Genomic DNA, 15,317 nt, shown 5'->3' with positions numbered 1-15,317 from the left:
TTCGGGGGCGAGCAGCAGCTTTCAGGGCCATTTTTCTTCTCACGTCTCCAGTGTTTCTCACACTTCCCCGACAGATCTTAGCACCTCCACACTAGCAGACCCCTATTCTCTCCAACCGACCACAAATCCCTCAAATCAAATCCTACAGGCTTGGACATATTTCTCTGAGGTAACGTCAGGAGGAAATGAAACTAGATAGATCTATTTTTAAAATACAAACAGCAAGATAACATGTCTCAACCATGTTGCCGGTTCTGGTCTTGAGACGCCTGCCTCTTATTGTCTGGGTACAATCAAATCTAGAGTGCGGTAATCCCCTAGCCTGTCAATTAGAAGGTGCTACCTTCTCATTAGGAGCCTTGTCAAAGTGGCATATCATGGTAACCAAGGGGAACACCATCTCCAACCCATTCTCAAACAGGACAGCACTATGTAGGTTATCACTGCATACAAATGGAAATATCAAAGTTAAAACTCCAGCAGCACTGCTGTGTCCGATCCACTCGTACCAGCACAACACACACTAACACACCACCACCACATCAGTGTCACTACTGCTGAGAATGACCCACCACCCAAATAATACCTCCTCTGTGGGGGTCCTGACCACTGAAGAACAGGGTAAAAGGGGGCTAACAAAGTATCAGAGAAACAGATGGACTACAGTCTGTAACTGTGGATCTACAGAATTAACTATACGGTAAAATGAGCTGATAAAATGGACAATGAGTGATATAGAAGGACCTAATAAAGTGTCCAGTGAGTGTATGTGCACCCAGACAACGATAATGTGGATTTTCTGTTACTCAGTCAGGAGAACTGACCTATAGTGTACTTTAAACACAGGTCACACACTTACGATTAAAGTCATAGTTCAGCAAAAACTCAATTTATACAGTTTTCCCTCTTGCCCTAACTGCAGTTGAGCAGCCAGGCATTGTTTGGTGTCTAACATTTGCTTTTTTTAGTATTGCACTGGAGCTACGAGGCTAATAAAGCTCACAAGTAAGGGAAGCTTATAACACTCAGTGAGTATAATGCTAACCGCATGCCTAACGGACCTTCCTAAAACTGTGTGGAGTTGTTAAGTAAACTCGAATAGACTTACTTGCAGTTTGACACTGTACTAGAGCCAGTTTGAACGAAGCCTGGTCACTTCCTATTTCTCTCATTATATCGAAGACACTAGAGGGCGCCCATGAGCAAGTCCTCAACGAATGGGGTTGAACAGGGATTAACAACAAAAATAAAAAACTAGAAACACATTTCAAGTCATTTATGTGAAATCTTGATGTATTTCACTACAAGCATTACGGCTTCTGAACGCTAAATAATTGGTTAGCATTACGGCTACTGAGTGCTTAATGGTTGGTGATTTCTGATTGGCTGGCGAACAAATCAGCTCATTTGTACTTACTGATGTTATGAACGTACATAAGGCACTGTAAATGGAGTTCACTGAAATATTTGATGCTATTCTGTGTTCAGAAAATTTACAAACTACGATTTTTGGACCATTAATTTTGGACAAATTTGGGAGCACCCTCTAGCATCTGACAGACCCAGAAGACATTACTGAGTCAGCTGTCCTTACTAGAAATACTGCTATATATAAACATAGCTTAAAAACATTAACAGCAGCAGCAGAAATCTTGAAGTCTGTACTTCTGCGTTTTGTCCATTTTTATGGACAACTGTGTGTTATGCACTGTTAGAAACCAAGTAAGTCCAGAGATTACTGAACAACTCCACTAGTGTGGCACAAGATGCTCTACGGTGGGTAATAAGCTTCAACCACAAAGCCAAAGAAGCAAACTTCAGACACCAAACATGTCTTGGCTGGCTACATCCGTAATAAGGAGATTTTGCTGAACTGCATTAAGCTGTTTTCATTTGTCTTGTTTATAAGTTTCATGTGCACACAACATAATACAGGCAAACCACAGCCTGTAAAAACAGATCAGAGCTCACGTACCTCTACGTCCTGCAGGCTGAAGTCGTTCTGGTCTTTGAAATTGGCTGCTCCAGCACTGAGCTCCATCAGCATCTTGGCAATCTCGGGCTTTATGGCCGCTGTGAGCCGGCTAGCGGCCTCCATCACATGTTCCTGCACGTCCTTCAGCTGCATGGCCGCTTTGGAGTAGCGTGAGTTCCGGAAAACGCTGCCGAAGAGCTCGGTCAGGAAGGCGCTGGCGCGGCAGAAGACGTTCAGCGCGTCCAGGTACTTAGAGATGCCCTGCTGGATGTCCGCGATGGCTGTGGTGGCGTTGGCAGCTGAAGGGTCATGGCAGCCGGACGGGGAGGAGCCTACAGGTGCCAGGGGGGAAGGGGCAGAGCAGGAAGTCCCAAGAGGGGCACTGAGGGCACGGCTGAGCTCTGGCATCGCTGGGTATTGCTGGTGCTGCTGCTGCACTTTCTGCTTGGACCCGCCAAGCAAGAAGCGCCGCTTATAGTCCATTTTACTTTCTTGCACGCTGCAACAATACATAAGTGTCGGACGCACCCGGGAAGCGCCTTTTTCCACCGCAGGCTGGGGCGAGGGCTGCTCTTTCACCTTGTTTTCTTTTTTTTTTGGGAGTTTTTCAAAAGCGATGACAACTTCTCCTTCGCCTGCGCAACTAGCTCTGACTTTCGGAAATCAAGTAAATTGGTAGCTTAAAGCCTCCATGAGCCAGAGAGTCATGACCGTATTCCTTGATGCAGCAGAAAGGAGAGAAAAGAGAAAGAGAACGGTTTTCAAGCAAAAAAAAATCCACTTATTTTCCCCTTAAATTTGTTCACAAGTGGCTCCAATCCTCTTCACACCTTGAGTCCTGGGTAAACTCCAAAAGTGCATATATCCTTCAAACGGAAGCAGAAATCCTTCTTATTGTAGTACTGTATCTTTATATATATGCGTATATATAGACCTCTAATAAAAAATAGAAAAAAAGCTTTAAAAGCTGTCAGCAAAAAACAGTACGATTACTGAGGTGAGAGGAAAAAAAAATAATAACAATAATGGGCCACTGGTCAACAGTAAGGGGTGAAAAATGAATGTACAAGTCCAGCTAGAGGACAGTGGTGCCTTGGCACAGACTGAACGTTGGCAGGCTGGTGCTGTCGTCCGCTAGGCTGACAGATCCAGTCTGTCAGAGCGAGCTGGGTGTGAAGAGAAACAGAGGGAGAGAGAAAATGAGAGAGAGAGAGAAAGGCAGCTCGATAAGATAAAACTCGGCTGCTGGGAAACCAGTCCGGATCCCCGTTTAGACTTCCTCCCCGAAGCGTTTGAGGTAGTTATTACTCACTAAAGAAAACAAAATGTGCTCGCACGTTCTGGATCCTCTGTGATCGCGGTCCGGAGCAACACAACAGTACGGCGCGTCTGTAAGGCCTCGCGGTCACTTCCTGAGGGACAGAGAGAGAGAGAGAGAGAGAAGGGTGTCACAGTGATATCAGAGGAAGGATGCTCTTTGACATTGTCCATTCGCTTCCTGGTGCACAGAGTAACCCTTAGAAATCTAGTGTTACTCTTTTGCTGTACTATATTTTTTATCAACAACGACGACGACAACAACACCACGACGACGACGACGACAACGATGACATTTATTTTGTACAGCACTTTTCTCACATCCAAGGACAAATACATAGTCATTTAGGAGTTAATTAAAAATCAATTACTCTACTCAAAAAACGAATAAATTAAAATGTGCACTGTCAATTAATCAGCCTAGTGATCATTTGGGAATCTGAATGATTAACAGGGTATAAAGTGGTCAGGTTATACAGTGTGGAAATTCTCCACAAGGGGGAGCTATTAGTACTCGCTTTTGCGTGCAATGCTGAAAGAAAGGAAACCCACACCAGCAGGATTTCATGAAATGTACGTTCCAAATTGTATGTTTATGAAATAAAATTAAATGTTTGCTGTTTTAATAATAACAACAACAAAATTATACAATTTATGCATGTAAAAAAAAACTGTATGATTACTTGAGTAAATGCTATCATCAAATCAAGAGTGACGGGCCTAAAAACTAAACACATCAGTTATACAATTAATTACATCCATATTTACGTTCTATATCGACAGATTTAAGTCTGCACATCTGACTTTTGTTTCTGTCAAAAAAAATAAACGTGGCACAAACATAAAGGTTTTCATTCTGCAAAATAAGATTAAAGAAGAATAATTTTGTCAAATTCAAAATCATAAAAGACATTTCCTACTTGCAAACACAAATGTGATACGAATTAAAAGTATAGAACCTGCAATTTCTAAAGAGTTTATCCAGTTGATTCTCTGGTTCACCTCCCCCTCCCACCACCCTCATGTGTAATCCAGTGAAAACGCTCAGCTAGAGACCCTCCCAGATACAGTGTTTAATAATCTACACGGGCTGTTGCTAAAACATGACGTCAAACTCCAGCGCAAGCCGTGCTAGACGGAGACCATCACTCTAGAACTCCACACATTACTCATGGAACGAGTGGACAGGACCATCAGAAGTGTGAGCCAAGACTAGCATTGTTCAGAAACAGAGGGGAATTGTACTGAAGGAAACACAATACAACTGTTTCTGCCAGAGCCACAGTTTTATGCCACCATGCAAAACCACCACCGCTACGTTTGCATGGCTGGAAACAGAAATGCTACAGAACTCTATTCACACAGAAACCCACATCTGAAGTCAAAGGTTCATGCTCAGCAGAGTGTAGCGACAGCTTGACGACCTTTTGGGCAATTTTATGTTTTCCAATCAGCAAAGACATGTTTGGTGTATGAAGCTTGACAGCTAACAAATAATGGATGCTTACAGCCCACCAATTAGCGGAACGCCAACTGCATGTCTAAATGATCAGATATGTGCCTCAAATGGTGTTGAGTTGTTAAATGATCCAAGTAGACTTGCTGATGTTTGATGTATCTATTTACTCCAGAAGAGCAGAACGTTTAGGCGGCACTAGAATATTGTTCTATTCATTTTACTGCCTTTGTAACCCAATAGAAATTAAAGTTATATTTCTCCATTATTTCTCCAGGAAATAATTTCCCATCTCCCTTTTCTACATTTTATAAATTGCCAGATAAATAAAAGAGATCAAAACATAGTGAGTTTTAGAATACAATAAATAAATAAATAAAACAATAAATAAAACAATGTAGGTAAAGTGCAAAAAAGCCCAAAGGTCTTGTACTAGGAACTTTCAATTCAATTAAATTACAATTAAATACATTTTATGCTTAAACAGGAAAAAAAAGAACAACATTAGCCTGAGCCCCTGATTCCCATACTGATGCCAACGTTAAAAAATATGTTGCATAGCTAAAAACTGCAGGAGCAAAGTCGCAGAAAAGGAAAGGAACGGTCAAAGAAAAATTGGAGGGTTAGAGATCTCACTTTATTACTTTGGATCAAAGTAAAGGATGATGGGGCAAACCTGTACGCCAGGTTAACATGGATGACATTCTAACTACTACAAACGAGGGCTTGGCCAACATTAAATTTTGTAAGCGATACAGATATAATCAGATACAAGGTGCCAACAACTCTTAACTCCTGCTGAGGCTGCAACCAAACATGTAGGTACCACTCAGGCACGTGTTACTGCTACTCCATTTACAGTGTAATTCAGTGGAGATATGAAGTGGAAATTCTGATCAGGCGAAACAAATAACTCTCCCTAACAGGGAGGTTAACAGCTCCCAATCTGCACCTCTATCTCTGTGGAGCGACTGAGCCACAGTATAAAAATCCCCTCACACTCAATTTCAGCCAGAAGATAAGAGACCTCAGTTTACAGAGAAACACAAGATCAGACTGTAAACACGTATTGTATTATGAAATGTGTGTATCGTTACACTCATATCTTCACAAATACTGATAAATATGCAGGTCATCAATATCAGCCAACATTATCAAACTATTATAAACAGAACATATGGTTCCCTTAACTATCACAGGCATGAGATATGGATATACTATAAATCACTCTATAAATCCATCTTATGTGCAAGATTCATCAACTTGCCTTCGCAACCAGAACAATGAAAAGCAGACAGTAGCAGAATAGTTAGGCTTCATGATGGCTCAGATTACCGGTTTTAATCTATGTGATGTACAGTTATCAATAAAAATATACAAATATGTCATAAACACAGAAGCAAATCTATTAGGGATTACTACACAACTCCACACTGTCTGAGCAAAGAGTGTGATGATTTAAGCCTGTTGTTAGCATTATGCTAACTGTTGCCTATAAACCTGCATTACTTAGCTCCATTAGCCACGCAGCTCCAGTGCAAAACTAATTAAGCAAACTTTAGACACCAAACATGTCCTGGCACTGGTGTAAATGTTGCTCGTTTGGTCTCCCGAGTGATCTAACGCTGCTACGCGGAAACTGACATCAACTGGCTTCTGTGGAAAACACGACTCGCGGTCAGTGACCCTGCAGGATGGGCGTGTTATGACAGGAGGCAGATGGGCCTGCGTGAATCAGGGTGCTGGTTATGGACGAGGCGTGAGAGACGAGTTGGTGGGGACACAGGATGTGGCTGGACGACAGCACGGCTACACAGGAGAAAATCACACTGAACCTCACATTGTGCTGCACGTTTATCAACCATAAAAACATTCCACAACCCAGCTCTGTTTGCTCCCGGCACTCGACTGACCTCCAAACCTCTTCCTTTCACAAACACAGTGTGCATGTGAGTGTGAGATAGACGGACAGACAGAGATAGTTAGAGAGAGAGAACACAATGGAGATGGAGAGCATGCGAGAGAGTTACTGTCGTCACTGCATCACAGTTACTGTTTTTAACTCTACATGTTAATATTGTTATCAGTGGTGTTTTTGAAAAAGCTTTAAAGGCCTCATATCATGGAAATTTCTCACTTTTTTTAAATAAATAAGAGTTCGACGTAGTTTAAATATATACTATTCACCCTCCAATCAACACAGTGCGGATAGATAAACTAGCACATTTAAAATCTACTGTTTTTATGATGTGACGAAAACCAACACATCTCCATATATCCGCCTAGTCAGCATACAGCAGTTTAGCCCCGCCCATTCACACTGAAGTTATAAGGAATGTTTCAGCCTGGACTGCTTTTTAATTGAGGTACAATACAGGGCAGCCAATCAGAACACAGCTCATTTACATATCTTAAAGGCACAGTAATAAAACACATCCTAATTCTCAAAGATAAAGGCTACGTTCACATTACAAGCCTCATTGCTCAAATCTGATCTCGGACACGATTCGTTTGTTCACACTCGTTCAGGTAGGTTATTCATATCTGTCATTAATGTGACGAACCGGCGTCCTGAAATGACCCTAATGCGCTCATCCTACTCAGTAACGTCACGTGAATGAATCACGTGCATCATCAGCACAAACTAACGAGCAGAACGAGCTTCGCTGAGAAGATCATTAACTCTGATCAGCTCTCAGCTTCATTATTAGAGCGAGACGAAGGAGAAAAAGGGGAGATGAGCTGCTTTTCCACCGTTTACAGGCTTTAACTTCTGTTCAGCGCTGTTGCCATGGTAACACTGAATGATGGCGCAGTGGAAAAAAAGCGCATGAATTCCGATCTAAGCATTCTCACTAAGGTCGCAAGGCCACGAATTGGATACGCATCCGATCTAGGACCACATATGAAAGTGGCTCAGGTCGGATTTGAGAGGATCAGATTTTTGTCCACACAGCCCTGAAAAACGTCAGATCTGAGTCACATTAAGGCATGGATTTGTCCACTTCAGCCTGGTAATGTGAACGTAGCCCTAGTCAGCATACAGCAGTTTAGCCCCACCCCTTCACACTGAAGTTATAAGGAATGTTTCAGCCTGGATTGCTTTTTAAATGAGGTACAATACAGGGTAGCCAATCAGAACACAGCTCATTTACATATATCAGTCTTACAGGCACAGTAACAAAACACAGTTATATTCTCATGGATGAGGAAAAGTTGGAAATGGCCAAGAGAAAAATGAATGACCTAAGTGAATTTGGTACATACACCAATGTTCTCAGAGCAGGAGGTACCACAGCTTGTTTCGGAGTGTATATATAAGGCGGAGGTGACGACAGCGCAATCTCACTCCAACATCAGAGTAAACACGTTCATGTGTTTGCCCTGTCTGACCATTATGTTCCTCCGCGAGTTTCCGGAGAGATTCTTTTGTGAGCTCTTTTTACTCCTCAAGAGCAAATTTCCTCTTCCATCTCACCTCATTTTCCTGCTCCTTTCAGAAAAAGAGGAGTGTCCTGTGTAAAAGCCCACAGAGGGGCCCACCAAGCTAAAGCTCCTGCCCTGTAAATCCTGTGGATTACTATCCACTGTGAGGGTGACGACAGGGCCAGCGACGTCCGCTTTAAAAATGGCTAAACAGGGATAACAGCCTAAATATACCTGTGTAGAGGAAGAAGACCAAAAACAAAACAGTGCGCTGCTCCTTACACAGAGTTTGGGACTAAACAATGTATTATCCAGGGGTGCGTCAATCATACATGGCTGATGCTGATTTCATTACAGCAAAATCCATTGGCCGGTTGTTACCAGTCCAAAGCTGCACGATTAATAATTTGTTTTTAAGTCATTCAAAGTGGTTTGATGTGAAATGGCTCACTGTAGAGAAACTTACAGACCCATTTCTTTACAGTGGTGGTGATAGGAACCAGGGGTCACCATGTCTACAGCACAAATATAGCCATTTTATTTACTATCCAGATCCACCAGCGAACCTACACGAGTCTTCTGAGTTTTGTGTGTTATGTTGATGATGGTAAAATAGCAGTAAATCTAAAAAATAAGATTTATTTAGGGACCATTTTGCCTCCCAACATCCTGCATGTACTGTGAATTTAAAAATATATCTCAAGTCTAACAAATATGAATAAAACTAACATAACAGAACGTCTCTGAAAGCTGGCAGTGTAAAGAACTTTGTGAGGATGCTTCAAGAGATGGGTGTCGGGTTCCTTTCACCAACACTGAACAATCCCCTTGATCTCAAATAGCAGAATAACAGAGGGACATTTGTGCATTTTGTCCTGCATTATTCATACGGCATTTGTATCCATACAGTGCAGCCCTACCAGACTTACAGGAGGAAACAACAGACACTTAGAAACTCCTGAAGGAAAACAACTGACGGAGAAAACTTGGAAACTTGCCCAGTATGAGTACTGGGGGTGAGAGGGGGTTAAAGTGCTGTGATGAAGGTCTCTTTGGTCCAAGATAGCTACAGGCTCTTCTCAGGGCTTCACCTGCTCACACTGAGCAGGCAGCTAAACTACAAGCACTAAAAATACATTTTAAATATATGTGCATGTGACCACCTTATACTTAACCGCTGCCTAAAGCAGGTATGTTTCAACAGGGTAGGGTAAAAATCTATCGTCATATCAGTGACCAGATTAAATTCGGGATTATCACAGCACTGCTTAAAATACACTGAAAATACTTGTTGAAATGTTGAACCTGAAAAATTTGATAGTTTTTCAAATAACATGCCCATTTTGAATTTGATGCCAACAACACGTTGATTCGTCGGACCACTTCTTTACTTAATCTCAGTCCATTTTAAGTGAGCTCAGGCCCAGAGAAGGTGGCAGCATTTCTGGATCCTTGCATTTGTGGATGCAGCGATGAACTGTGTTCACAGACAGTGGTTTTCAGAAGTGTTTCTGAGCTCATGCAGTGATTTCCACTACAGAATCACATCTGGTTTTAATGCAGTGCCACCTGAGGGACCAAAGATCACAGCCAGCAAATACTGGTTTTTGGCCTTGTCCCTCACATACAGAGATTTCTCCAGATTCTCTGAATCTTTTGATGTTATTATGTACCGTAGATGATGAAAAGCAGAAGTTCTTTGCTATTTTTCGCTGAGAAACGTTTTTCTTGAACTGTTGTAGTATTTGCCCACAAAGTCTTTCACAGAGTGGTGAACCCTCCTCATCTTTACTTCTGAAAGACTCTCTGTGATGCTCTTATATATCCAGTAATGTTAATGACCTGTTGCCAATTAACCTACAGGTGTTTTTTAGCATTACACAACTTCACCAGCCTTTTGTTGCCCCATCCCAACTTTTTTTTGGAACGTGTTGCTGCCATCGAATTCAAAATGGGCATATATATTTAAAAAAAAAACTATTTCTCAGTTTCAACATTTGATTTGTTGTCTCTGTACTATTTTCAATGAAATACAGGGTTTAAATGATTTGCACATCATTGCATTTTTTTTTTCTTTACATTTTTGCACAGCATCCCAACCTTTTTGGAAATGGGGTTGCGTATGGCTGTCACTGTTAGAGCTGTACTGGACTAAGGTCTTCCAGACCTTGAGCTGAACCACCCCGACTTAATGTTATTTAAAGTCTTTTAGTTACAGTCCGTCCGAGTATCAATAGCCCGTCGTGTGTGTGTGTGTGTGTGTGTGTGTGTGTGTGTGTGTGTGTGTGTGTATATATATATATATATATATATATATATAAACGCAGCCACCAGGGAGTGTGTGGATACATGAGCTGGCGTAGTGCAGTACGACGGCAGTATCAATATTGATGTGCCTGGCCACTCCTGCTCTACTGACTGCCCTCTGTTTGTCCGGGCACAGAGTCTTTAACACCAGCACCCAAACAAACAAGTCAGGGGGAGGAACGGAAACAATGACTGAATAGGTAAAGCTGGGCGATGTGGCAAAAATATAAACATGCCTGGGTATCAAAATTCAATGCTTTAAAAGGTACCAACCAAACTAATTCAATAGTACTGAGCACTAAAAAACTCAAGTCATTCAATCAATACCAAAATTTAATACCTAAGCAGGACATTGTGTCTGATCCACTTATACCAGCGCAACACACTAACACACCACTACGTCAGTGTCACTGCAGTGCTGAGAACGATCCACCACACAAAAAATACCTGCTTTGTGGGGGTCCCGACATCGTAGGAGGTCAATTAGATGGCTAATTTGCATACAATATGCAAATGAGCCTTCTAACCAATCAGTGTTTCTACTGTGTGTCGTAAGAATCCTGACCAGTTACAGCTCCAAGAGAGTGTGAGTGCTTTGATGGATTAAAGTATTCATGTAAACCGGAAAAAGTGAATTATTTTTGTCAGAACATATCGTCACATCAAGGATTTTCCAATTTTTTTGGTCCTGTCATGTGACCGGATTCATCATGTGGCTCTTCTCCAACAATCCAACAAAACAAATCAGCTTTCCTCACTCCACTCCAACCTCCCAGAACTTTCTCATGCGTAGTATTTTCCATAAATATGGCCTGCAGTGCCCAAACGGGACAGTTTCTCACATCATGTGCAGTCGTGTTTGGACAAAGTTATCTGTGGAGATCAGCGACATAAAGGCTATATAAACTGATCAGCATTTTAAAAAAAAATAAATAAATAAAAAAAAACCAGCATATTTTGTGTAATTTTTGTCACCCCTATGAGCTGGCTAGGGAAAAATCAGGAAAACCACACAAAATAAATTAAACATGAATACAATCTTTAATGGAAATTATTTTGAAATAACATTATATGCACTGTTTTGCATAGGAAAAGTTTCATGAAAAATGCTGTATATATTTATTTGTAACAATTTTAGATATAGAAATTTTTGAAAATGACAACAGCTGACGTTTGATGGACAGAACTTTCTTTTTCTTCTAACAAAAGGTGATAAAACTACAGGAACTCACTCCCAACACCACTATTTCATACAAGTTTGCACTGAGAACTTTGAGCTCTGAAACTATGAACTTTGCTACTGTACCATTTGTTGCTGTACAGTTTGTATGGTTAACAATTGACAGACTTGTTTAGCAAAAATATATAACAAATATTTTGTATTTACCGTCTTATACAGCTTAGAACAGCCTGAATGCATTTCGCCAGACTGCACACTCGTGAACACGTATACTATCTATAAATATAAACCAAACTGATGATTGAACTATTGAAGAGCAATAATACAGACAGTATAAGGGACAGAGAGAGAGAGAGAGAGAGAGAGAGAGAGAGAGAGACTGAAGGGGGGGGATTTGGCTGGGTGCCAGCCTGGTTTAGCATGGCTCCCCCAGCAGAAATCTCTCAGGGCTAATGTTAGCTGTCGCCTGCTCCACTTGGACAAGAAGCCGGTTTGGATTTCTTTGAGGAACCTCATTGTCGCCAGTCACAAAACACAATCTGCCCGGCTGCCAGAGACGCGATCTACATACTGCGCCTCAGCGACAGCACAGGAGACTCGTTATTAACCTATAACCTCAATTAAGAGTCACTGAAAGAGTAATAAACAGTAGCCTGCTGCTGCTCACGTGGAGCTCAGCGAGGTTTGTCCCAACACTGCGTGTCCGAGTTTCCTCATCCTAACACACCTGAACTTGGATCATTAAAGGGCCCGCAGCACGGAAAACCAAACTTCCCTCGCTTTTTAGAACGAAATCATTAACCTTCATTCAGCATCCAACAATTTAGCCCCACCCATCCACACTGAAGTTATAAGGACTTTTTTTAATAAGGCACAATACAGGACAGCCAATCAGAACAGAGCTCATTTACATATGGGGGGTGGTAAAATAAAACGAGAAAAAAAATATAAGACATGGCTCCTTTAAGGGTCGGCAAGTAACAGCTGAGCCGAATCAGGTGCAGTAAAGCTGTTTAGTGCAAAGTTGAGTAAATGTACCATAAAGCTGAAGTGGCCTACTTATTAATATTGTATTGATTCAAACACAGTAGAGGAATCTCTAATTTTAATCAAGATTCAACGTGAGAATTTATAATTATTATTAAATATACACTGAATACACAAATGTGAGTGGAGGAACTATTGACACAGCAGGACAACACCAACAATGCAAACACTGCACCAAGTTTTTTCTATTATTATTATTATTCACATTTTTTTTACTGTCTGAGGATTTTTATGGCCAAAAATGTTTCTTATACCTTTATATTGATTTTACAATTCTTATTACTGTTCTTCAGACTGATGCATCACAAAGCATGGACACACTTTTATAGCCCGATATGCACAAATAACTTCAAATCCAGACCAGAGATTACAACCTTCTAATAGTTAAATAAATCAGCAAATAAATAAATTACTTAATAAATTTTGGTAAGCAAACTAGCTTCTCTCTAACATTATCCGTTGTCAAAGAACTACGAAACGTCCGATGTTTGGCCTTTAGTATAATGTCTTATGTTTTGGTCAGAGGTTCTGACCTGTGAGGTCCAAATAAGGAAACATGGAGAGAATCACAGTCGTCCTACGCAGAACTTCAAAAAAAGGTCAATAAAAATTAAACAAGTCCTCTACAGACAACGCACTAAAACTTTTCAGCTCATTTTAGTGCACAATTTTTATTTTTTTCAACACACTGAAAAAACATCAAAACAAAAATATAAGATGTGCCATAACTAGAGGATGTGTTACTTATTTACACTTAAAACAACAAAATTTTCATGTCTTTTGTCCACGGCTGCTCAAACTTTCGCATACGACCGTAAAGTGCCTGATCAGTGTGGCTGTTGGCTGAAGTTAGAGGGCAGCTGCTGGCCTCGCTGCTGGTCTCTAACCCACCTGTTATAATACAGAACTGGCGCCAACACAGTCCATCTCCACTTCAGCCAGATAAGCAAAACAGCTGCACTACATAAAAAACCTATTAGGCCTAATTATTATTTCTTTAATTCATGAATCTACTGACAATTACTGACAATTACTGACTAATTGAGCTACATCTTCTACCATTTCCTAGCACTTTAACCAATCACAGTCTCACCATCAAAGTTCCTTAAAAGAGATTTCTTCTTTCGTGGACCTACAAAACAGAAGCCACATTGCCCCCTTCACTTCCTGTAGCGTACTGCAATCTGTCAGAATAACCGCTTCTATATTCGAAATATTGTATCTACTCAACTAATCATTGCAGAAAAGGCTCATGAACTGCTTTATGAACATCTACACAAACTAAACTAGTGATGGACCGATGCACATTTTTTCAGTTCTGATCCGATACATAACTGCCGATACCGATACAGAGTCCGATAAAAGAGCTCTTTATACTTTAATGTTATCATTATTATTGTTGGTATTGTGTTCAAGGTTGTGAGACCTATAAGAGACACTGGGCTCACATCTAGCTAACTGCGCTGCGAACGGTACCGACACCCAGTTATACAGTACAGCAGCCTCTGAATCTCTGAAATGTACTTTCTGGATGGAGGTTATTCCTGGGATCTAAGGGCTTCAACAGGCTCCGACATTTTCCACTACAGACAGCAGTTAGTCATTGAATATAATGGAGTTCAGCAACGTCTCTGTGATCACTTTAGCCTTTGTGTTGTCTGCTCTAAGTTTAGCGCATTTCTGGAAAGCATCAGCGAGAGTCTCTGCTTGGTGGTGTCTTTCTGTCTGTTTGCTAGCATGAACACCTGGTGCTCTTTCACGTGAAGCCTCCGCAGGTGATCCACCCCTCGACACGCTGGCCTTACACACACATTACAAGTAGCCGTCTTGCTTTTCGGCATTTCCAGACAAAAATATCTCCAAACAAACGACAATTCGGTCAAACCAACAGCTAAAGTTATTACTCACTCAGTTACAGACTGAAGATGTGGAGTGGAATCTGGATTGGGGACGTTTCACGTTACGTTATGTTACATTATGATGGGTTCACGGCCCAGCGCAAGCTGCGGACTGGAATACGGATCGGTAAGTGGATCGGTCCTGTCCGTCCGATATCCAATGAGTGATGTCAATATCGCACCTGATACCGATATAGGATCGGATCGGACCCATCTCTAAACTAAACCTCTCCAAATATTACATTTTAAACTGACAACAACTGCATGTGACTATTAGGGCTGCACTAATGCGCAGTCTCAGTACCAGCCATGAAGATATTAACAGCTGTAATCGATACCGTATATAATTTTTAGACAAACATGTACACAAAACAAATTTATCTGTACATTGATCAGTTCTGTTTTTATCTATTTTGCACAATAATAAATATTTTGCATTAACTTCAGTTGATAAATATGGTTCTTATTACTAATTATAATAGCAAATAAACAAAAACATTAGTTTTAGGTGCATATTTAGGTAAATACCTCCATTCAAGCTTATTATGTTTTACTAGTGACTATTCATTAAGGATTAGGTTTCAGTATCGGAGGGTAAAAGCAGTATTGGTGCATCCCTAGTGATGATACTTCACTAATTAATCAAGCAAAAAATTGCAGTTGATTTCTGAGAGCTGCAATTACCGCAACGCCTTCCCGTAATCCCAGTAA

The 15,317-nt window shown here is 41.0% G+C and overlaps 1 protein-coding gene across 3 annotated transcripts in view; it reads right to left on the bottom strand.

Annotated features, from left to right (window-relative positions):
* Window positions 1-15,317, bottom strand: part of LOC118817723 (granule associated Rac and RHOG effector protein 1-like) — a 76,974-nt gene that overhangs the window by 36,354 nt on the left and 25,303 nt on the right. The window contains exons 2-3 of one of the 3 annotated variants that reach the window (XM_036584603.1): window positions 3,288-3,387; window positions 1,976-3,141 (exon numbers count right to left, since the gene is read on the bottom strand). In XM_036584603.1, coding sequence (XP_036440496.1) covers window positions 1,976-2,488 — 513 coding nt within the window. In that variant the 5' untranslated portion in view covers window positions 2,489-3,141; window positions 3,288-3,387. Of the gene's footprint in view, window positions 1-1,975; window positions 3,388-15,317 lie in introns of all 3 variants that reach the window. The other 2 variants (XM_036584604.1, XM_036584601.1) reach the window with 2 other exon arrangements.

The sequence above is a fragment of the Colossoma macropomum genome, unplaced genomic scaffold, assembly GCF_904425465.1.
Source record: "Colossoma macropomum unplaced genomic scaffold, Colossoma_macropomum, whole genome shotgun sequence".
Taxonomy (NCBI): domain Eukaryota; kingdom Metazoa; phylum Chordata; class Actinopteri; order Characiformes; family Serrasalmidae; genus Colossoma; species Colossoma macropomum.
Note: the sequence above shows the minus strand (reverse complement) of the source record. Positions and strands in the feature narration are given on the sequence as shown.